We start from the raw sequence: 23,588 nt of genomic DNA on the forward strand, positions 1-23,588 counted from the left end.
GAAGAATGGGGGAGAGCGCGGCGGCTGCAGTTTAATGTTAGAAGAATGAGGGAGAGCGCGGCGGCTGCAGTTTAATGTTAGAAGAATGGGGGGAGCGCGGCAGCCGCAGTTTAGTTAGAAGAATGGGGGAGAGCGCGGTGGCTGCAGTTTAATGTTAGAAGAATGGGGGGAGCGCGGCAGCCCCAGTTTAGTTAGAAGAATGGGGGAGAGAGCGGCGGCTGCAGTTTAATGTTAGAAGAATGGGGGAGAGAGTACTTAATACATTTTAAAGCTGCTGTCCCGATTTGTCGAAACTGTACAGGATACGAAGCTTTAGAAACTCCATTCCCAGCCCTGCTGAGAGCCCAAACCCTTTAATCATAATATTTGCTGGAGAGAGCATTTGAGGTTTTGTCTGAGTGGAACAGCAGCTTTAAAGTTCTAATAAACCTGAGCCTAACTTAAGACAAACGCCAGCCTCTGGGCTTTAATTTACGAAGCTTTCTGCCCTGAGGTTCCTTCTGGTTCTAGGTGATGAGAGAACACCACAAATGATCCAGTGAAGGTCACGCCATTAGTGTAACGAGCGGTGCGCGGAGACGTATGGTCTCCATGATGAGGTCCCGTGGGTGCCCCAGCGCGTTTGGCCTCCCCTGGTGATATACGATAATCACAGTGCCAAGTTCTAGCCCTGCTATGGGGCAGCAGCAGCTCCAGATTACCCCCGCCGCCGTCATCCTACCCATCCTAACATCTCCCCGGCGACGGCTTACGAGACAGGGGTATTCGGGTCTTAGACTGCAGCGAGCGAATACTCCGGTCTCATCAGAGCCTGGGGACGCCATGCTGAGAGAGGGAAAGACTGCGTATCAAACATGGAGGCTTTTAGGTGCTTTAACCATTAGTGTGCCAGAGAGGGGTGCAACACGCTGCTCGTACCCCTGACACAAGAGGTTAAAGCTTATTGCTTTAAAAAGGACCCCCCCCACCCGCTGAGTGCTGATACAAAGTATCTAAGGAAATATATTGCTTTAATATTATTTAAGGAGGAAGGGGAGGGAATTCTTTGGATTTTAGGTATTAAAATTCTTTAAAAATCTATTTACAGGATTTAAGTGCAAACGTTTGTCGTAATCCGGAAGTTTCCGAGCCGACGCAGCTCCTGCAAAGTTCCTAACTCGGTGGCTGCACGGCAAAGGGTTAAACTGATGAAATCGAGATTCCCTTCCGAGTTGCGCTCTAATCCTCGGGGAGACGGCGCTCTCACCGGACGACGAGGCAGGAGACGCACAGCTTGGACGGGCCGATGCAGTCGTCGTGGCAGAAAGCCCCGCAGCCCTTGCAGACGATCATGGCTTTGAGGCGGCAGTAGCACTTGGAAGCGTTGGTCTTCGGGTCGTCGTCCTCGGCGAAGGCCTGGACGGAAAGCGCCGGCTCGCGGCTGCCGGAGCTGACGCTATGACCGGAGGGGAGAGTCGTGACGGTCACAGAGAAGGACACGACGTTATCGGCCCTGGCCGAGCCCAGATTCCCGCTCACGGGGACGGCCGAGGCGTGCATCACATCCGTCGAGGTGGAGATGCTGATTGTGCCTCCATAACTGGATCCGATGAGAGCTGCGGGGCTCCCGTAAGGCCGGGCACCTGGCTGAAGGTCGGGGTGATGGAACTGGGAGCCCGAGGGCTGCGTCCTGTACAGCTCAGGCGCGTTGGGATTTATCTTCACGCCCAGGACGTTGGCCATTTTGGCCTGGGCTGCTTGGATAAACTCTCTAGCCAGGCTGGATTCGTCGTAAATGCTGCCTCTTGTGAAAACTTCAACAGTCTCCTTTATGTCGAGCGTAGGAGCGGCCTCGGCGTTTGGACCGTGAGCGGACACTCGGTTGTCGGAAGGCGGCTCACACTTGGGAGCGGAGAATATTTTGGAGACGTTAACCGAGCAGGAATCCGCGTCCTGAGCGTTCTCCTCTCCGCTCTCCGCGCCGGACTCCGTCTCATCCTCCCCGGATTCGCAGTCTTCTGGGTAGTCGGGGTCATTTACACTCATCCCGCTCTCAGGGCTGATGGCGCTCGTTTGCCTAAACCTCTCCGGAACTCTTCCGTAAGTCGATATGTTCAGCAGGTAGTGACCGGACATGGCCGGCTTACACGTCCGCCGGCCGGTGAAGCCCAGCATGAATCTTTGACTGGTCGAGATGCTTTCTCCCTGGAGACCCGAGCGACTCGAATCGAAGGCCGGCGGGTTCCATGCGGTTCCCGAGTTCTCCTGTTGGATCTTTTTGATGAGCGACTGTAGGCTCTGTTCTCGCCTCACGCAGCCCTCTTCTTCCTGGCGTTGGACCTGATTTCTGCTGCCGTAATCCTGCCCTGAGAACAGCTGCCATATTCTCTGCCCAGACGCCAGCTGTCGGCTCTGGCTGAGGAACCTCTCCAGCTGTTGGGCCGGCGTATTCGATTGTCTCTCCGCGCCGACCTGATCGTTTAATTCCAAGCCGGACGTCGACGTTCCCGTGGTTACATTCGGCGTCGCCTTGGCAGCCGATGGCACCGGCTGAATTTCCACCCTGGTCGGTGGCTTAGGTAGTATATTCACTATCGGAACATTCTTCCCCTGGAGCAGCCGAGTCACCAGTGGGTTACTGGCCGGGATACTTGCGCTTGGCCTGGCCGCTCTCACGTGGGGAGTGTTGGATGCAGACGACCGGTCCGACCTTCCCGTAACCTGCGATGCTGTAGAACACCCAGGGGTGGCGTTTGGCTTTGGAACGGGCGTTAAGCCGACTTGCTGTGGGACAGAAGATGTTTCTGTGGCCCCCGGAGATATGTCAGTTGGCTTCATGGCGTGCGACTGGGATTGTCTGGTGACTCCGGTGACACCCTGCGTTACTGATGGTTCTCTCATTTCTCTTGTAATGGAGGCCGCAGAGTCCGTAATGACCCCCAACGTTCCTGATGTTACGGAGGGGCCGTTGCTTCTTCCGGGCGGCAGGTTCTTCACTTTACCTGCACTCGGCTTGTCTAGCGAGGAGATGGTGGGGAAGGCAGACGGCTCTGGCTGCATGGTGCGTATTCTGGGTTGTAAACTGGGTTTTTGGAGTAGTTGTGCTCGTGCTGCACTGTCAGCCGACGTCTGCCCTGCAATGTGGGCCTCCCTGAGGCTGCCGGTAGACCGGGGTGCAGCTCCCCTTTCACCTCTCCTGCTTCCAATAATTCCCACGTCCAGTACTCGGCCCTCGGTCTGACTGGAGCAGTCCGCCTGCTCCCTCCTCGGGTCCCCCGGACCCCCTCCTCCACCGGGCCCCGGACCCCCTCCTCCACCGGGCCCCGGACCTGGGACAGAAGCTCCAAAGGCAGCAGACGTGGCGGCGGCGGCAGCGGCGGCTCTCTGTGCTCTAGCCAGCTGTGCCTTGGCTTTGATGTCTGCAAGCGTCCTCGCTCCGGTTCTGCCGGGACTCGACGCGGCGACTGGAAACGCGGGCCTGGGAGAGACCCGGCTAGCGGGAAACGGCTTTGGGAAGAGCCCCGCGACCTAAAACAGAAACAAAGGGAAACCATTGAGATATCATTACAGGAGGCAACGTCTCCCACATCGCACTCACTCAGCGTTACCTCGATTAGCGGTGCTTTCCGCTCTGCATCGCCAGGCGCCGATTGGGTGACGGGCCGGAATAAGGCACGAACCGGCTGCCGATCCTGTCCCGGCTCCGTCATGCGCGGCTGCTTCTCCACCGGACCATCGTCACCAACGTCCAGCTTCCTCTTGGCGCCGGCAGCCGTTCCGGGACTCGGATCTAGAAGCTGAGGAGCCTCCTGGGCCGCGAGCGTCGGCCGGGCCGAGGTGGGCTCAGGGCTCTTTGGTTTACTTGGCCGCAGCTCGTCCGTCTCCTTGGACTCCATCGCTGATGGGAGCAGCTTAGATGCCATCTCTGGGCCTGAGGTGCTTCCTACTCCGGTCACCTCAGAGGATGATGATGATGATGATGATGATGAAGAAGAAGAAGAAACAGGCCCTGCCTTCGCTCCGATTTCTCTGCCCCGCTGCTGCGCGGCTCCGGCATCCGCTGGCGTTTCAGGTTTCTTTTCTTTGTCGTTCTGGGCAGGTTCTCCCGCGTTCGGGTCGGTACCAGCTGGCGGGGCAGCGACCGGGGGCTCTGGGTCTGGGACATATTTAGTGATCTCAGGAGCCCGGGTCTGATCAGAGGTCTCATCAGTCTCTTCCGTCAGCTTACTGAAGTCATCTAGACTCAAACCAGAACTATTGGGAGCAAAAAAAGAGAGAACAAACCATTTAGAAGTTAAACACCCCTTAAAGCGTCTAAACACGTCCCAACATTACATCCGTGTCCACCACACCACCACGTCCCAACATTACATCCGTGTCCACCACACCACCACGTCCCAACATTACATCCGTGTCCACCACACCACCACGTCCCAACATTACATCCGTGTCCATCACACCAACATTACATCCGTGTCCATCACACCAACATTACATCCGTGTTTATTAAACCAACACGTCCCAACATTACATCCGTGTCCATCACACCAACACGTCCCAACATTACATCCGTGTCCATCACACCAACACGTCCCAACATTACATCCGTGTCCATCACACCAACACGTCCCAACATTACATCTGTGTCCATCACACCAACATTACATCCGTGTCCATCACACCAACACGTCCCAACATTACATCCGTGTATCTTCTCCCAAGAGAATAATGCGAAAGATCCGCAGGCTTTTTTTGAGTTTTGCAGAGAAAAGCATGAAATTACAGATATCTTAGAAATATATATTTTTTATTAAAAATGTTATTTCACTTTGGGTATAATTACTTAATAAGGCGGCCCCTCCCCCGTCACAGGGGGCCGTATGAACCTGACCCTATGGGGGTGGAGGCAGTAACCGCTGGCACCCCTGCCTAGGGCTGGCCCTTAGGGAAAGTTTAACGCGACTGACTGTGGTGAGAAGGTGTCGGCCGGCACCCGCGGGGATACTCGGTACTCACTGCTCTCCGTAGAAGCTCTCGTAGAATCGCTCCTTCCAAGACTCGACTTTCTTCTCCTTTTCAATTTCCTGACGAATTCGTAGCTGCATCTCGGGGGTGAATTCACCTGCAACCAGAACCCAGCGTATTTACCGCGTACGCAGCCGGGAGACACGCGGCCCCGGCGGACAGGAAGTGACGGGAGACCCTATATACTAATCCCACGCGGTATAACATACTAATCCCACGCGGGCTCCGCACAGCGGTATAACATACTAATCCCACGCGGCCCCGGCGGACAGGAAGTGACGGGAGACCCTATATACTAATCCCACGCGGTATAACATACTAATCCCACGCGGGCTCCGCACAGCGGTATAACATACTAATCCCACGCGGGCTCCGCACAGCGGTATAACATACTAATCCCACGCGGGCTCCGCACAGCGGTATAATATACTAATCCCACGCGGGCTCCGCACAGCGGTATAATATACTAATCCCACGCGGGCTCCGCACAGCGGTATAACATACTAATCCCACGCGGGCTCCGCACAGCGGTATAATATACTAATCCCACGCGGGCTCCGCACAGCGGTATAATATACTAATCCCACGCGGGTCTGCACAGCGGTATAACATACTAATCCCACGCGGGCTCCGCACAGCGGTATAACATACTAATCCCACGCGGGCTCCGCACAGCGGTATAACATACTAATCCCACGCGGGCTCCGCACAGCGGTATAACATACTAATCCCACGCGGGCTCCGCACAGCGGTATAACATACTAATCCCACGCGGGCTCCGCACAGCGGTATAACATACTAATCCCACGCGGGCTCCGCACAGCGGTATAACATACTAATCCCACGCGGGCTCCGCACAGCGGTATAATATACTAATCCCACGCGGGCTCCGCACAGCGGTATAATATACTAATCCCACGCGGGTCTGCACAGCGGTATAACATACTAATCCCACGCGGCCCCGGCGCACAGCGGTATAATATACTAATCCCACGCGGGTCTGCACAGCGGTATAACATACTAATCCCACGCGGGCTCCGCACAGCGGTATAACATACTAATCCCACGCGGGTCTGCACAGCGGTATAACATACTAATCCCACGCGGGTCTGCACAGCGGTATAACATACTAATCCCACGCGGGTCTGCACAGCGGTATAACATACTAATCCCACGCGGGTCTGCACAGCGGTATAACATACTAATCCCACGCGGGCTCCGCACAGCGGTATAACATACTAATCCCACGCGGGCTCCGCACAGCGGTATAACATACTAATCCCACGTGGGCTCCGCACAGCGGTATAATATACTAATCCCACGCGGGCTCCGCACAGCGGTATAACATACTAATCCCACGTGGGCTCCGCACAGCGGTATAATATACTAATCCCACGCGGGCTCCGCACAGCGGTATAATATACTAATCCCACGCGGGTCTGCACAGCGGTATAATATACTAATCCCACGCGGGCTCCGCACAGCGGTATAACATACTAATCCCACGCGGGCTCCGCACAGCGGTATAACATACTAATCCCACGCGGGTCTGCACAGCGGTATAACATACTAATCCCACGCGGGCTCCGCACAGCGGTATAATATACTAATCCCACGCGGGCTCCGCACAGCGGTATAATATACTAATCCCACGCGGGTCTGCACAGCGGTATAACATACTAATCCCACGCGGGCTCCGCACAGCGGTATAATATACTAATCCCACGCGGGCTCCGCACAGCGGTATAACATACTAATCCCACGCGGGTCTGCACAGCGGTATAACATACTAATCCCACGCGGGCTCCGCACAGCGGTATAATATACTAATCCCACGCGGGTCTGCACAGCGGTATAATATACTAATCCCACGCGGGTCTGCACAGCGGTATAACATACTAATCCCACGCGGGCTCCGCACAGCGGTATAACATACTAATCCCACGCGGGTCTGCACAGCGGTATAACATACTAATCCCACGCGGGTCTGCACAGCGGTATAATATACTAATCCCACGCGGGCTCCGCACAGCGGTATAACATACTAATCCCACGCGGGTCTGCACAGCGGTATAACATACTAATCCCACGCGGGTCTGCACAGCGGTATAATATACTAATCCCACGCGGGTCTGCACAGCGGTATAATATACTAATCCCACGCGGGCTCCGCACAGCGGTATAACATACTAATCCCACGCGGGTCTGCACAGCGGTATAACATACTAATCCCACGCGGGCTCCGCACAGCGGTATAATATACTAATCCCACGCGGGTCTGCACAGCGGTATAATATACTAATCCCACGCGGGCTCCGCACAGCGGTATAATATACTAATCCCACGCGGGCTCCGCACAGCGGTATAATATACTAATCCCACGCGGGTCTGCACAGCGGTATAATATACTAATCCCACGCGGGCTCCGCACAGCGGTATAACATACTAATCCCACGCGGGCTCCGCACAGCGGTATAATATACTAATCCCACGCGGGTCTGCACAGCGGTATAATATACTAATCCCACGCGGGTCTGCACAGCGGTATAATATACTAATCCCACGCGGGTCTGCACAGCGGTATAACATACTAATCCCACGCGGGCTCCGCACAGCGGTATAATATACTAATCCCACGCGGGCTCCGCACAGCGGTATAACATACTAATCCCACGCGGGTCTGCACAGCGGTATAATATACTAATCCCACGCTGGTCTGCACAGCGGTATAATATACTAATCCCACGCGGGTCTGCACAGCGGTATAACATACTAATCCCACGCGGGTCTGCACAGCGGTATAACATACTAATCCCACGCGGCCCCGGCGCACAGCGGTATAATATACTAATCCCACGCGGGTCTGCACAGCGGTATAACATACTAATCCCACGCGGCCCCGGCGCACAGCGGTATAATATACTAATCCCACGCGGGTCTGCACAGCGGTATAATATACTAATCCCACGCGGCCCCGGCGCACAGCGGTATAACATACTAATCCCACGCGGGTCTGCACAGCGGTATAATATACTAATCCCACGCGGGCTCCGCACAGCGGTATAATATACTAATCCCACGCGGGCTCCGCACAGCGGTATAACATACTAATCCCACGCGGGCTCCGCACAGCGGTATAACATACTAATCCCACGTGGGCTCCGCACAGCGGTATAACATACTAATCCCACGCGGGCTCCGCACAGCGGTATAATATACTAATCCCACGCGGGCTCCGCACAGCGGTATAACATACTAATCCCACGCGAGCTCCGCACAGCGGTATAACATACTAATCCCACGCGGGCTCCGCACAGCGGTATAACATACTAATCCCACGCGGGCTCCGCACAGCGGTATAATATACTAATCCCACGCGGGCTCCGCACAGCGGTATAACATACTAATCCCACGCGAGCTCCGCACAGCGGTATAACATACTAATCCCACGCGGGCTCCGCACAGCGGTATAATATACTAATCCCACGCGGGCTCCGCACAGCGGTATAACATACTAATCCCACGCGGGCTCCGCACAGCGGTATAACATACTAATCCCACGCGGGCTCCGCACAGCGGTATAACATACTAATCCCACGCGGGCTCCGCACAGCGGTATAACATACTAATCCCACGCGGGTCTGCACAGCGGTATAACATACTAATCCCACGCGGGCTCCGCACAGCGGTATAACATACTAATCCCACGCGGGTCTGCACAGCGGTATAACATACTAATCCCACGCGGGCTCCGCACAGCGGTATAACATACTAATCCCACGCGGGCTCCGCACAGCGGTATAACATACTAATCCCACGCGGGCTCCGCACAGCGGTATAACATACTAATCCCACGCGGGTCTGCACAGCGGTATAACATACTAATCCCACGCGGGCTCCGCACAGCGGTATAACATACTAATCCCACGCGGGCTCCGCACAGCGGTATAACATACTAATCCCACGCGGGCTCCGCACAGCGGTATAACATACTAATCCCACGCGGGCTCCGTATAGATACGTAGATGTCTCAAGCTGCGTTACGGTCTCACCTTCCCCCAGACGCTCTCTCCAGCTCTGTGACGCTGATGTGAAGAACTCGTTATTAAGAGCCGAGCTGTTCAGCTTCATCTGACTGTCAGGACCAACCTGCGCGACACCGGAACGCAAATTACAAAATACAGTTCAACCCAGAACCAGTACCCCCCAAACCCAGTACCCCCCCCAAAACCCAGTACAACCCAGAAACAGCACCCCGCCCAAAAGCCTGTATAACCCAGAACCAGCACACCATGTGAACGACCCGGACGCTCGGGGTATTAACGAGCAGTAAAGCCTCCTCTCTGGTGATCACTGCCCCTGTCTAGGTCAGGCACAGACGGAGCATGGAGTCGCCGGGCCCTCACCAGCCGGTCCCCCTCCGGCAGGAGGAGCAGCAGCCTCTGCTGGCAGTCGCCGGGGAGCAGCGAGAACGTGTGTTTGTTAATCAGGGCTCTCAGGTTCGTATTCACCAAGATGGACTCCGGCGTCTCCACGTCAATCTCCGCGCAGCGCGTCCTTTTCAGGTGCCCTGCGGACAGGGGGGACGTTAGTGACGGGAAACACGGGGGGGGGGGGGGCAGATACTACGCACCGGCGAGACCCCCAATACCCAAACAGCCTCTGCCAGTCCAAAGGGCCGAATCCTGACCCCGATGGGGAAGCTGCCGTCAGAGCATAGCGGGCGCCCCACTTATACATACATATTACATATATACCCAAATACACCGGGGCAAGCGGTTACCAATACACGTGTGTTAGGAACCACGGGGGCCGCCGTCATAACTCCCTGCTCTCAGGATTATTCCTCCCCAGTAAAATTAATCCTCTCCTAGTGGCTCGTCGTTGCTGATTGGCTCAGGCAGCCTTTGTAAGGGTGGAGGGGACGGACCAGTAAGCCGGGTTATTGACACTTACGGGCCTGAAGCCTGTCCGTTCGCGGCAGCGTTTTCCTCCCCAGCCCGGGCAACGAGACTGCGGCTTTGGCAGCCGCCGCTGGGTCAGACCCCGCTGTCTGGGGGGCTTTCGGCGGCCCTTCTGGGTGCTTGGCCGGCCATCCTACAGAACAGGGGAAAACAAAGGTGAGTGTCCCGGGGCCGAGCGGCCCTCGGCCGGAGAGTGTCGCCCCGTTACTATACGAGGAGACCCATCAAACCCCAAGAGACGGAGAGAGCCCCACCGAGTCAGAATCACAGCCACTACGACTCCCACTATGCTCAGCCAGAGGACAGCGGGTAGCCACTGGTGACGTACCGGGGGGCTCGCTGGGTTTGGCAGGCGAGGGGTTGCTGGTCGGCTTCACGGGTTTCAGCAGGAGGTGCTGGCTGGAGGTGATGGGAATCCCCGGCCGTCTCTGCTGCTTCCTCCGCTGCTGCTGCTTCAGAGCCTGCGCAGACACACGCCGTAATTACAAGCGGGCAACGGAGGAGGGGGGTCACACAGCGGGGAGGGGGGTCACACAGCCGGGGGGTCTCTTACCTGTTTCAGGGCCTTCTTGCTGTGCTTCTGGGATGGAGAGATGACTTTCCCGGCTGGAATGGAGGGAGACGGGCAGCCTGACGGGGGAGAGCACGGCTGAGACAGTCTGGGAGCCACTAGAGACAGACAAAAAAAGAGACGCGTTACAAACAGCTTCCCAGACACATGAACACGCGTGTAACACGTCACAGAGCAGACTAGCCGCCAGCGCTGTATACAGTAATATAACCCCCAGCACTGTATACAGTAATATAACCCCCCAGCGCTGTATACAGTAATATAACCCCCCAGCGCTGTATCCAGTAATATAACCCCCCAGCGCTGTATACAGTAATATAACCCCCAGCGCTGTATACAGTAATATAACCCCCAGCGCTGTATACAGTAATATAACCCCCCAGCGCTGTATACAGTAATATAACCCCCAGCGCTGTATACAGTAATATAACCCCCCAGCGCTGTATACAGTAATATAACCCCCCAGCGCTGTATACAGTAATATAACCCCCCAGCGCTGTATACAGTAATATAACCCCCAGCGCTGTATACAGTAATATAACCCCCAGCGCTGTATACAGTAATATAACCCCCCAGCGCTGTATACAGTAATATAACCCCCCAGCGCTGTATACAGTAATATACCCCCCAGCGCTGTATACAGTAATATAACCCCCCAGCGCTGTATACAGTAATATAACCCCCAGCGCTGTATACAGTAATATAACCCCCCAGCCCTGTATACAGTAATATAACCCCCCAGCGCTGTATACAGTAATATAACCCCCCAGCGCTGTATACAGTAATATACCCCCCCAGCGCTGTATACAGTAATATAACCCCCCAGCCCTGTATACAGTAATATACCCCCCCAGCGCTGTATACAGTAATATACCCCCCCAGCGCTGTATACAGTAATATAACCCCCCAGCGCTGTATACAGTAATAACCCCCCCAGCGCTGTATACAATATAACCCCCCAGCGCTGTATACAGTAATATAACCCCCAGCACTGTATACAGTAATATAACCCCCAGCGCTGTATACAGTAATATAACCCCCCAGCGCTGTATACAGTAATATAACCCCCAGCGCTGTATACAGTAATATAACCCCCCAGCGCTGTATACAGTAATATAACCCCCCAGCGCTGTATACAGTAATATAACCCCCCAGCGCTGTATACAGTAATATAACACCCAGCGCTGTATACAGTAATATAACCCCCCAGCGCTGTATACAGTAATATAACCCCCCAGCGCTGTATACAGTAATATAACCCCCAGCGCTGTATACAGTAATATAACCCCCAGCACTGTATACAGTAATATAACCCCCAGCACTGTATACAGTAATATAACCCCCAGCACTGTATACAGTAATATAACCCCCCGGCGCTGTATACAGTAATATAACCCCCCAGCGCTGTATACAGTAATATAACCCCCAGCGCTGTATACAGTAATATAACCCCCAGCACTGTATACAGTAATATAACCCCCAGCACTGTATACAGTAATATAACCCCCCGGCGCTGTATACATGTGATATTTGGGGTGATTTTCCCGACTCAACACCACACTGAGCTGATGCTTTATGGCGATGCTAATGAAGTCCGTTCCTCCATAGACTGTCGTTAGTCAGAGAGTCCGGCTGGATATTTAAGACTGAGGCATTCTATTGTGTCCCGCAGGCAGTATAATAAGGAGTCAGAAAAGGAAAAGCGCGATATTTTTGAAAGTCTATTTTAATCTGATTCTAGTGATAAAGAAAACGATGGACGTTCCCCTTTAAGATAGATTTTTAAGTCCATTTCCCGTTAACGGCAGCCGACGGGTCAGATTTGGGTAGAAAACCCTGTATTTCCCTCTCCTATACGCGCGTCTACGGGACAGACGGAGGACTCTCCGCAGAGCTCTCTACAGACATCGGCAGAAGAACTCGGTGCTGCGCGCTCAGGGGCCACACTGGCCCTTGTGACGGAGCCAAATGCAGACGTGTCAATGAGAGAATCCATATACCCGGCGCGTGCCTCCTCTTTGGCCCTCCTGGGTCCCTTACCTGGGGGGTGAGAGCCACCGCCCTGCGGCTCTCGGTACATGGCGCCCGCCGCGCACGTCCTCTGTATTATGGCGGCTGCAGAGGGCGGCGGGGCTCGTATGAGGAAGCGGTGGGTGATCGCATCTGAAACGCGCTTCCTGTTACAGAGCGAAGCCACTCGAGGTTAAACCGACACTTCGGTCTCTTTCTGTAAAAGCTCAACAAAGTTCCACGTCATCAGCAGACATCAGATCGCAGGCCACGGCCTCCCGGCGGCTCCATCGACACGCATCTTAATTCTGCAGGATCCGCGCACGTTTCAGTGCATGATATTTACCCACCTATTAGCCCCGTGCATACAGCGAGGGGGGGCAGCTGGGGCAGGTGTACGGAGGGCGAGCACATTGGCCGTCTCTACTCATTCCCAAGCAAAGTGCTGCCCCCCGCAGGGTGAGGGCTGTATAACCGGGTGATACATTAACCTTCCCTTCACAGAGTAGTCGTTTCCTTCGCCGATTGCCAGGCGGGTGCGTAAAGCGGGGGGGGGCCTGCTGGGCACGGCAGGGTATACACGCTAAGGGAGTCCCTCGAGGTGTGCGGCAGGGCAAGAGACGAAGCCACAAAGACGGCCACAGAGAGGCAGCCGTGTCAGGGCACGGAATCACGTAAAGCGTCACCGATATAACGGCTCGCGGCCGGCACGACGTATAGACGCCGTCAGGAAAGGGGCCACGCAGAGCCCACAGCTCTGAGAGATTTAAGGGGTTAAATCTCGGCGAGCCGCACCTGGGTTCAACAATCGATAGAAAAAGCAAGCTTTTGCCTGCACGGGAATAGCCCCCGGCCGGGGCAGTCTGCTACCTTTCTGTCTCCAGCGGCTGCTTCTACGCTCCTTGGTGCCGGCTCTGCCGCTGCTGCTGGCGCTGCTTCCACTACTGCTGCTGTGCTCGGAGCCCTGGGAGTCGGAGTGCGCGTCGCTGCTGTCGTCTGAGCAGTCGGAGATCTCCTTCACCCCATCGGCGGCGTCCTTCTGCAAGGCATGAAAAGAACCAATCAGGGCCGAGCTGTTAGCCCCATTGGCCGGGGAGAGGGGGGCAATTGGCTTCGTCAGCTGTGCGGCGTTCCTCCGAGTATCGCCCCGAGGAAGGGCAGGGTTTGGGGAAATTAACATTTTTATATCCACTTTATTAAATTTTACGTGGGGGCGTGGCCCTAGTTGATCACATGATGTCTGCGCACAAACCGGGTCCCCACTCACTTAAGAACCCACTCCGTTATCATCAATACCCATGATGTGAAATCCCGCGTGGTGAAGCAAACCCCCCCACGGAGAGCAGGGAACTTCCCACGCGGAGCGGAGGCAGTTAATCCTGAATACCCCCGGACCTACCTTCAGCGTATAGACCCCCATCCTGCCCGGGACCTTGTAGAACATGCCCTCTTCCCCGCGGGAGTTGGTATGGAGCATGGCGTTCAGGCAGGCGAGAGGAGACGTGCCGCTGGAACAGAACAAACACGGCCCAGTATAAGGAATGGATCCCTGCTGGGCTCACTGGGGGAGGAGGGCGGCTGCAGCGCTGGGGGGTTTCCTCCAAGGGGCACGATTGGGGCGGATCAGAGGGGCTGATGGGAGTCACAGCACGGGGGTAACACGGGCTTGGGGTAATTCCCAACCACCATACTTACACACACACTAACACACCACCGTCACACGCTAATACACACACCAATATACTCACACACATACCAACACACACACGCTAATACAAACACCACCATATCACCGCCACACGCTAATACACATACCAACACACACACCGATATACTCACACGCTAATACAAACACCACCATATCACCGCCACACGCTAATACACATACCAACACACACACCGATATACTCACACACATACCAACACACACACGCTAATACAAACACCACCATATCACCGCCACACGCTAATACACATACACCGATATACTCACACACATACTGTTACAGGGTCACCGTACCCAAGGCTGGGTCCCCTGTTTGAGGGCTGAGGAATCACCAGTCAGTCCCTCATACGGATCGCACTCAGCTATCCACGGATCATCCAGACCACCATTCGTAGTAAACCAAGAAGAACTCTCTTTATTACAAACACACAGAACTTATATACAATCTCAATGCAATGTGTACCGAACCCAACCCCCAATCCCATCAGCCACATCCCATCACAAATCCCATCAGTATACAGGGGATGTATCAGGTGAGGGGATTACAGAATACAATGGGTTCCCCCACCTGTGTTATCCCCCCTGTAGTGCGGGGGCCGTCTGGGCAGACAGGGCTGTGTTGGCTGATTAAGAGCCCCAGCCAGATTATAGGATCGTCTCTTTGAAGACTGGGGCTGAATCCACATCAGTCTCTGGGCCGGTTACACAATAAACACAATATAATATATTACCGGGTCACGGTATACGGAACCGGACACAAAAGTGCTCCGTGACCCGGCTAAACTTCATATGACATATGAGCCAGCTAGCCTGGCCCTGTCACACATACCAACACACACACGCTAATACAAACACCACCATATCACCCTCACACGCTAATACACATACACCGATATACTCACACACATACCAACACACACACGCTAATACAAACACCACCATATCACCGCCACACGCTAATACACATACCAATACACATACCAACACACACATGCTAATACAAATACCACCATATCACCCTCACACGCTAATACACATACCAACACACACACCGATATACTCACACACATACCAACACACACACGCTAATACAAACACCACCATATCACCGTCACACGCTAATACACATACCAACACACACACCGATATACTCACACACATACCAACACACACACGCTAATACAAACACCACCATATCACCGTCACACGCTAATACACATACCAACACACACACCGATATACTCACACACACGCTAATACAAACACCACCATATCACCGTCACACGCTAATACACATACCAACACACACACCGATATACTCACACACACGCTAATACAAACACCACCATATCACCGTCACACGCTAATACACATACCAACACACACACTTGTTTTGCCCCTCTGGACAGTGCTTCCGCTGCCTGCGGGAAATCATCTCCCCCGCACTCACACTCAGTGAGACTGAGGGAGTGCAGGCAGCGGTATGGGTGGTAGGCTGGGGGGGGGGGTGGTGGGACAGGGGGTCTCCGTTATGGACAGTGAGGGTCCCTGGGGTTTGTCGAGCCCCGCGCATGAACCCCGTTAAGGTACCTGCCGGCATCGCGCTCACCTGATCTCCTTGAGTCCTTCTTGCTGAATGACCTGGAGGATCTCCTTATGGCTCATGGGTGTGTTGTGATACTTCTCCAACACCTGGACACGGAACACGGAACCAGTACATGTAACGCTGTGCGGGAGAACCGGGCCCCTGGTCCAACCCACACCGAGAACCGATCGAGTGTCCCAAAATACTACCTACATATACATTACACATACATACAGTATATACATACATACAATATATACATACATACAATATATACATACGATATATATCCCATTAATGAGCGTTCGCCCCGTATACGTTATATATATATACTGTATATAAACCATCCGCTGGTATTTTAACCCTTTCCATGCACTAATTCTACTACCACCTGTCAAACTTTGCGATAGTAATTTATTTTGCGGGTTTTTTTATCACTAAAATTGCGCTTTTTTTTATTATTTTAAATAAAAGAAAATTTTACATTAATTTTTATATCCGATTAACCGTTAGCTGCGGCCCTTATGGAGCCTGTAAGCACAGACTGCCTGTCATACTGCTCTGTATAAACGTGTTGTGTAAGCATGCGCCGCCCAGTAAACATGCACAGGAGACACATACCAGCATGTTAACACCCGACGCAACAGTCCTTCCTGTAAACACACCGCCACGTTAACACCCGACGCAACAGTCCTTCCTGTAAACACACCGCCACGTTAACACCCGACGCAACAGTCCTTCCTGTAAACACACCGCCACGTTAACAGCCGACGCAACAGTCCTTCCTGTAAACACACCGCCACGTTAACAGCCGACGCAACAGTCCTTCCTGTAAACACACCGCCACATTAACACCCAACGCAACAGTCCTTCCTGTAAACACACCGCCACGTTAACAGCCAACCCAACAGTCCTTCCTGTAAACACACCGCCACGTTAACACCCGACAGTCCTTCCTGTAAACACACCGCCACGTTAACAGCCAACGCAACAGTCCTTCCTGTAAACACACCGCCACGTTAACACCAGACGCAACAGTCCTTCCTGTAAACACACCGCCACGTTAACACCCAACGCGACAGTCCTTCCTGTAAACACACCGCCACGTTAACACCCAACGCAACAGTCCTTCCTGTAAACACACCGCCACGTTAACACCCAATGCAACAGTCCTTCCTGTAAACACACCGCCATGTTAACACCTAACACAACTCCATGTTAACACCCAACGCAACAGTCCTTCCTGTAAACACATCGCCATGTTAACACCTAACATAACAGTCCCTTCTGTAAACACACCGCCACGTTAACACCCAACGCAACAGTCCTTCCTGTAAACACACCGCCACGTTAACACCCGACGCAACAGTCCTTCCCGTAAACACACCGCCACGTTAACACCCAACGCAACACTCCTTCCTGTTAACACAGCGCCACGTTAACACCCGACGCAACAGTCCTTCCTGTAAACACACCGCCACGTTAACACCCGACGCAACAGTCCTTCCTGTTAACACACCGCCACGTTAACACCCAACGCCACAGTCCTTCCTGTAAACACACCGCCACGTTAACACCCAACGCAACACTCCTTCCTGTTAACACACCACCACGTTAACACCCGACGCGACAGTCCTTCCTGTAAACACACCGCCACGTTAACACCCAATGCAACAGTCCTTCCTGTAAACACACCGCCACGTTAACACCTAACGCAACAGTCCTTCCTGTAAACACACCGCCATGTTAACACCCAACGCCACAGTCCTTCCTGTAAACACGCCGCCATGTGATAAACACGCACACACAAAGAGTAAACATATGCTGCATTAGAATCACTTGTAGTCCAGTAAACACGCTGTGAAAGCATGCACTACCATGTTACACACAACGCGTGTGCGCACCGGCCCTCCTGTAAACAGACACCGCGTGTGTGCGCACCGGCCCTCCTGTAAACAGACACCGCGTGCTGCTCTTCACACTAATGGGTTAACTTTCTAGGGTCCCTAGTGTGCAGGTGACAGCGAGGTGTGTGTACATTGTGTGTGTTTACAGTGTATCCTGCCATGTAATTACAGTCCACAAAACATGCCTTATAAACACGCACTACAATGTAACACACAAAGCATACCCCCAGCCCCCCCTGTAAACACACGGCCTAAATGTGGAGCAGACGCGCGCTGTAAGCACACCGGGTAGGCGCGCGCGTACACGGCGCTGTCACCTGCACACCAGGGGTCCTAGAAAGTTACCCCATTAGCGTGAAGAGCAGCACCGCGGCATTAACCCTTCAGATGCAGACACAGGGGGATTAACCCTTCACACAGCGGTATTCTTCCCCTCTGGCCGGCTGCACACACCGAATTAACCCTTCTCCGGCTGCCCCGGTCACTGACCGTCCTAGCGGCCTCGGCCCAGGTCCTGCCCTTCCTCCTTCTCCTCCTCCGCCGTCGTCGTCTCCTCCTGGCTGGGTCCCGCATTTCTGCGATGGTAAACTCTCTCACCGCCCGTGAGCCGCCGCCATGCCGGGCCCTTACTGTACGGAGCCACACGGGTCACGTGACGTCACTACTGTACAGAGCTGTCAGCGATGGAGGCGGGGCCTGCAGAGCGCGACCCCGGAACCAGATCCCAGCATCCCATGCGTTATCGACGCCAAACTACAACTCCCGGCATCATCTGCGCGCGCATCTCCGGACCGCGTCCGCAACTGTCTTTTAATGGGATCTGCCGATAGTGGCGTGTTACTTCCTTCATCACGTGTTCTGCGTCTCCCTGTCCCTGCTCGGCAGTATTAACTTATTAGTGATGGGAAGTTCGGATCATTAAAGTGAATCGGATCATTTCGATTCGTTCACTGAAATGATCCGATTCATGATCCGGATCTTCGGATCACTCAGTGTGTCTGCACGGAGTTACTGTTTTCCAGTAACTCCGTGCAGGCACACTAACGATTGGCCCCGCCCCTTTCATTATGAATCCTCCCCCCTGCCTCCAGTGATGTCAATGAAGGCAGAGAGTCGTTCAAAGATTCGGATCTTACAGGGATCCGAATCTTACAGTGATCCGGATCATTGTAAGATCCGGATCTTTGAACGACTCTCTGCCTTCATTGGCATTGTAATCATTCAGAGAATGTCACCATACTGTTATAAATAATACATTAATAATCACTGCCCCCAGGATTTACATTCCCCTTTACCTGCAACTGCACCTTAAGCTAACTTTATTAAATTAATTAAATTAACCCTCACCATTAAATTAACCCTAAACACCCCATCAACCATGTCTGCCCCTAAAATTAACCCTTAACACCCCATCAACCATGACTGCCCCTAAAATTAACCCTTAACACCCCATTAACCATAACTGCCCCCAAATTAACCCTAAACACCTCATTAAGCATAAATGCCCCTAAATTAACACTAAAGACCCCATTAAGCATAACTGCCCCCAAATTAACCCTAAACACCTGATTAAGCATAACTGCCCCTAAATTAACACTAAAGACCCCATTAAGCATAACTATCCCCAAATTAACCCTAAACACCTCATTAAGCATAACTGCCCCTAAATTAACACTAAAGACCCATTAAGCATAACTGCCCCCAAATTAACCCTAAACACCTCATTAAGCATAACTGCCCCTAAATTAACACTAAAGACCCCATTAAGCATAACTGCCCCTAAATTATCCCTAAACACCCCATTAAGCATAACTGCCCCCAAATTAACACTAAAGACCCCATCAACCATACCAATTTATTAGGTAATTTATCTGGAGTACATGCAATTAATTTAGGGGCAGTTATGGTTAATGGAGTATTTAGGGTTAATTTCTGGGGCCGTTATGGTTAATGGGGTCTTTAGGGTTAATTTCAGGGGCCGTTATGGTTAATGGGATCTTTACGGTTAATTTCAGGGGCAGTTATGGTTGATGGGGTATAAGGGTTAATTTTATGCTGATGACTGAGGGTTAATTTAATTAATTTAATAAAGTTAACTGTAGGTGCAGTTATAGGTAAAGGGGGGGCAAACTCAGGGGAATCTAAATCCTGGGGGCAGTGTGAACATTATTAATGTATTTATTTATAAAAGTATGGTATCAGTGATATTCTCTGAATGATTCGAATCTCTGTAAGATCCGGATCCCTGTAAGATTCGAATCATTCGACTCTTCGGATCATTCGACTCTTCGGATCATTCGACTCTTCGGATCATTCGACTCTTCGGATCATTTGACTCTTCGGATCATTCGACTCTTCGGATCATTCGACTCTTTGAACGACTCTCTGACTCTAAGAGTCATCGTTCCTGTGTGAATTAATGAGCTGTAACCTGACCCCAGAGTCTGTGTCTGAGTGCTCTGCAGATGACTCACAGCTCTAGGATCAGGTTACAGCTGCATGATTCACAGACTGAACCGCTACAAATGAATCGTTCAGTCTAGTGGATTGATTCATCCGGATCACTAAAAAGAACCGGATCAAATGAACGATTCGTTCATGATCCGGACATCACTATAACTTATGTGTTAGACGATCAACAAGCGCTTATCATACTGCCTGTGGCAGGGAATAGAATGGCTCAGTCTTAATCACTCAGTCGGACCCTCTAATTAATGAAAATCTATGGATGAACCGACTTCATTAGCATTGCCGTAAAGCATCAGCTCAGTGTGGTGTTTGAGCTGGAAAAGTCACCCAAAATATCACATGACTGACAGCGACGGCGGCTCCAGGTCTGCAGATAAAGGGAGTTTATTGGGGCAAAATGAGTGTCACGGAGCTGGCTAGTCCGAGCGACTACCTCCGCTGTCTTGTGCTCCCTTAGCCTGGGACAACACACTTTCCCCGGTTCCCCAGTCACTCGCCGAGACTCAGTGTAGGGTAAAACCAAACGAAGACTGATTTATTTTAGACACACAGGGCTGGATATATCCAGCAAACACACATTAACATAAAACAAGATATTGGGACACAAACCGCCCCCTTAATCTGCCTCTCAGAGACAACAGGGGCAGTAACGGGATTAACAATACAATAGGGGGGAGACTGATTTATACAACATTACACATCAAAGAATGGCGGCCTCTCCCTGGTGGCAGATCCTGGCTGTCTGCCGGAGATAATCCCCTCAGCCAGTGATGAGAGGATACTGCTGGGGGTAGCCACAGAAGCCTTTACAAACCCAGGGCCCATAGTCAATAGGGAGGAGGCTGGCAGTCAGGCCTCTCCAGTGGCCCCAGTGATGGAGGCTTCCGTCACAATGAGATAAAACCAGACATTACTGTATACAGCGCTGGGGGGTTATATTACTGTATACAGCGCTGGGGGTTATATTACTGTATACAGCGCTGGGGGTTATATTACTGTATACAGCGCTGGGGGTTATATTACTGTATACAGTGTTGGGGCAAATGATCAGATTAAGTAAATAGGAATGTGTTGCATGGACTGACCTGTACTGCTGACTTCGGCCACTGGGCGGCAGTGTAACTCCTGATGGGACCCTGAGACTCCTATAATATTAACCCTTTAATAGCGCGCTGTAAAGATTCTAGGTAGTGACTTGCCAAATGGCTTTAATACGTGTTGTCATGGAAACTTTGTCATTATTTAAAGATACACTTAATTAAGTCACCTGCATTCAAGCAGAGATATCAACTATAACATACTGGGAGCAAAAGCAACATTTGTACATTTGAGCTCTAGGACCCCTGTAACAGAATTCAGAAGGGGGCTGGAGGCGGCGCATGTCGCAAGTTATGCAACAGGTAGCGGAAAATCTATTTAAAGCAGAAATATCCCCCTCCTCCAAAAAACCCCCAGCAGGTAATAATAGGAATACAATACACTGGAGATGTTACAGCGGGACTGCAGCACCTTCCTGCAAGCCGGCAGGCGGTGATTCCGTGCTGCACGCGTGCACATAGTGGCCATTTCATTATATATATAATATATTATATAATATATATAATATATACTGTTACGGTGCGCGTCACTTTCTACTTTCGTGCTGCTCCACTTTTGCTACTTTTCTCCATGTCTGTGCCCCGGGCAGCTCGGAAGGTTTGTAATAACGGCCCGATTCTGTGACATGTCCGGTCCTGGCTTCTCACAGCACCATCTGTGGCCGCCACCGGCAAGATAATGGCTGCCCTCCAGCACTCACAGGGTTAATTCCACCTTATGGAGGCCGCGCTTGTAATGCATTCAGCACCTAAGCTGTAACAGCATCGACCTCCTTGGAGGTTTTCCATAGCAACCGTTGTCATGGAGCTTGGCTCCCCAGCCTAAGCGAGACACACTTACCGGGATGAGTGCATCTTCAAGGAATGGGACGGGCTTCCAGTGTAATAAATTATGGTATATTAACCCAAAAACCCTGTTTACTTACCCAAAAAATAAAGGCCTCCCTCTCTCTAATACCGCATTTGCAGTCATAACATTTACCCTGTTAATAGTCTGTGTAAGAAGAAACCACACCTATACTATATAATATATATCTCCCAATACTATACTATATAATATATATCATCCAATAATATATATCACCCAATACTATACTATATAATATATATTAGACTTGGGCACCAGGGGGCTCTTCGTGTTCGTCTTCGTGCTCGTCTTCGGGGGAAAAAAACCTTCGTATTCCGCGAATATTCGCCCGTTCCTGTCTTCTCTTCGGGCGAATATTCGCGGACATTCTTCGTGCTCGTTTAATCTTCGTTTCCTTCCCGGTTGCCTAGCAGGGGTTAATACGGGGTTAACAACACATCACAGCAGCAGCTGCCGTGAAGGAACGTGTGTGCAACTCTATTGGTCGTTTCGGCAGGGGGCTGGTCTGGCATCAACGAGTGAATTGCAGAACGCACGTCATTCGTTGATGGCAGGCCAGCCCCCTGCCGAAACGACCAATAGAGTTGCACACACGTACTGAGGTGTACTGTACACAAAATGACCTAGAGACAAATGCTCCAAAGAACTTGGCCTCCGTTTATCATACACAATCACACATCCATAGATGTTTAATAAAAGAATAGGGAATATTTTACATTTTTAAATTGATTTTGGACCACTTGTAATACATGCCTAACATTTGCTACCTATTCACAATGGCATACTTTGCAACAACCCAACTTTTACTGGACAGGACTGGAAAAAAGCAAGACTGTCCACCAAAATCTTAGGTGCGTTGGCAGGTATGCGGATGGAAAAATGTTGGACAAGAACTAAAAAATAGCTTAGGGTTAATGTACGGTTATGTTTAAGATTAGTAGCAGTGCACTGCTTTGGTTAAAGATGTATTATGTCTAAATAATAATTTAATTTTAATGGGTTTTAAAAAATTAAGGGGTTTATTTAAATGTATTTTAAAGTTAGATTTATTATTTAGTACTTTATTATATTTATTTAATGTTTATACTAGTGCTACCTACCGAGCTATAACTACCAACGTGTATTTGCATACCTAGATAGCTAAATTAGATGGGACAGGACTGGAAAAAAGCAGGACTGTCCCTGAAAAGGTTGGGTCTGTTGGCAGGTATGTGGATGGAAAAATGTTATAGTATGACGTGTGAGTTATAGCGTTAATGCTAGTGAGTGTAGAAGTGAAGGCCAGGACAAATAACAAGAGGAAAGGTCCTTGTGATTTGTGCATTGTACGTGTATGTGTTATGTGTGTTATGTGTGTTGTCACTGTGTGTTATATGTGTTATGTATT

The 23,588-nt window shown here is 51.7% G+C and overlaps 1 protein-coding gene across 1 annotated transcript; it reads right to left on the bottom strand.

Moving 5' to 3' along the window:
• Positions 1–1,242: 1,242 nt before the first annotated feature.
• Positions 1,243–18,298, bottom strand: LOC149271427 (putative Polycomb group protein ASXL2). Its single transcript, XM_089507433.1, has 13 exons — positions 18,257–18,298; positions 15,885–15,967; positions 13,949–14,057; positions 13,420–13,588; positions 10,522–10,637; positions 10,297–10,429; positions 9,961–10,101; positions 9,411–9,574; positions 9,057–9,153; positions 4,996–5,101; positions 4,103–4,233; positions 3,588–3,877; positions 1,243–3,507 (listed from the first exon to the last, which is right to left on the bottom strand). Exons 2-13 carry the CDS (start codon positions 15,938–15,940, stop codon positions 1,243–1,245), a joined length of 3,777 nt encoding a protein of 1,258 aa, XP_089363559.1. The 5' UTR covers positions 15,941–15,967; positions 18,257–18,298.
• Between the last annotated feature and the right edge of the window lie 5,290 nt (positions 18,299–23,588).

This window comes from Sceloporus occidentalis, unplaced genomic scaffold, assembly GCF_023333645.1.
Source record: "Sceloporus occidentalis isolate IW3139 unplaced genomic scaffold, rSceOcc1.0.p SCAF_521, whole genome shotgun sequence".
Lineage (NCBI taxonomy): Eukaryota > Metazoa > Chordata > Lepidosauria > Squamata > Phrynosomatidae > Sceloporus > Sceloporus occidentalis.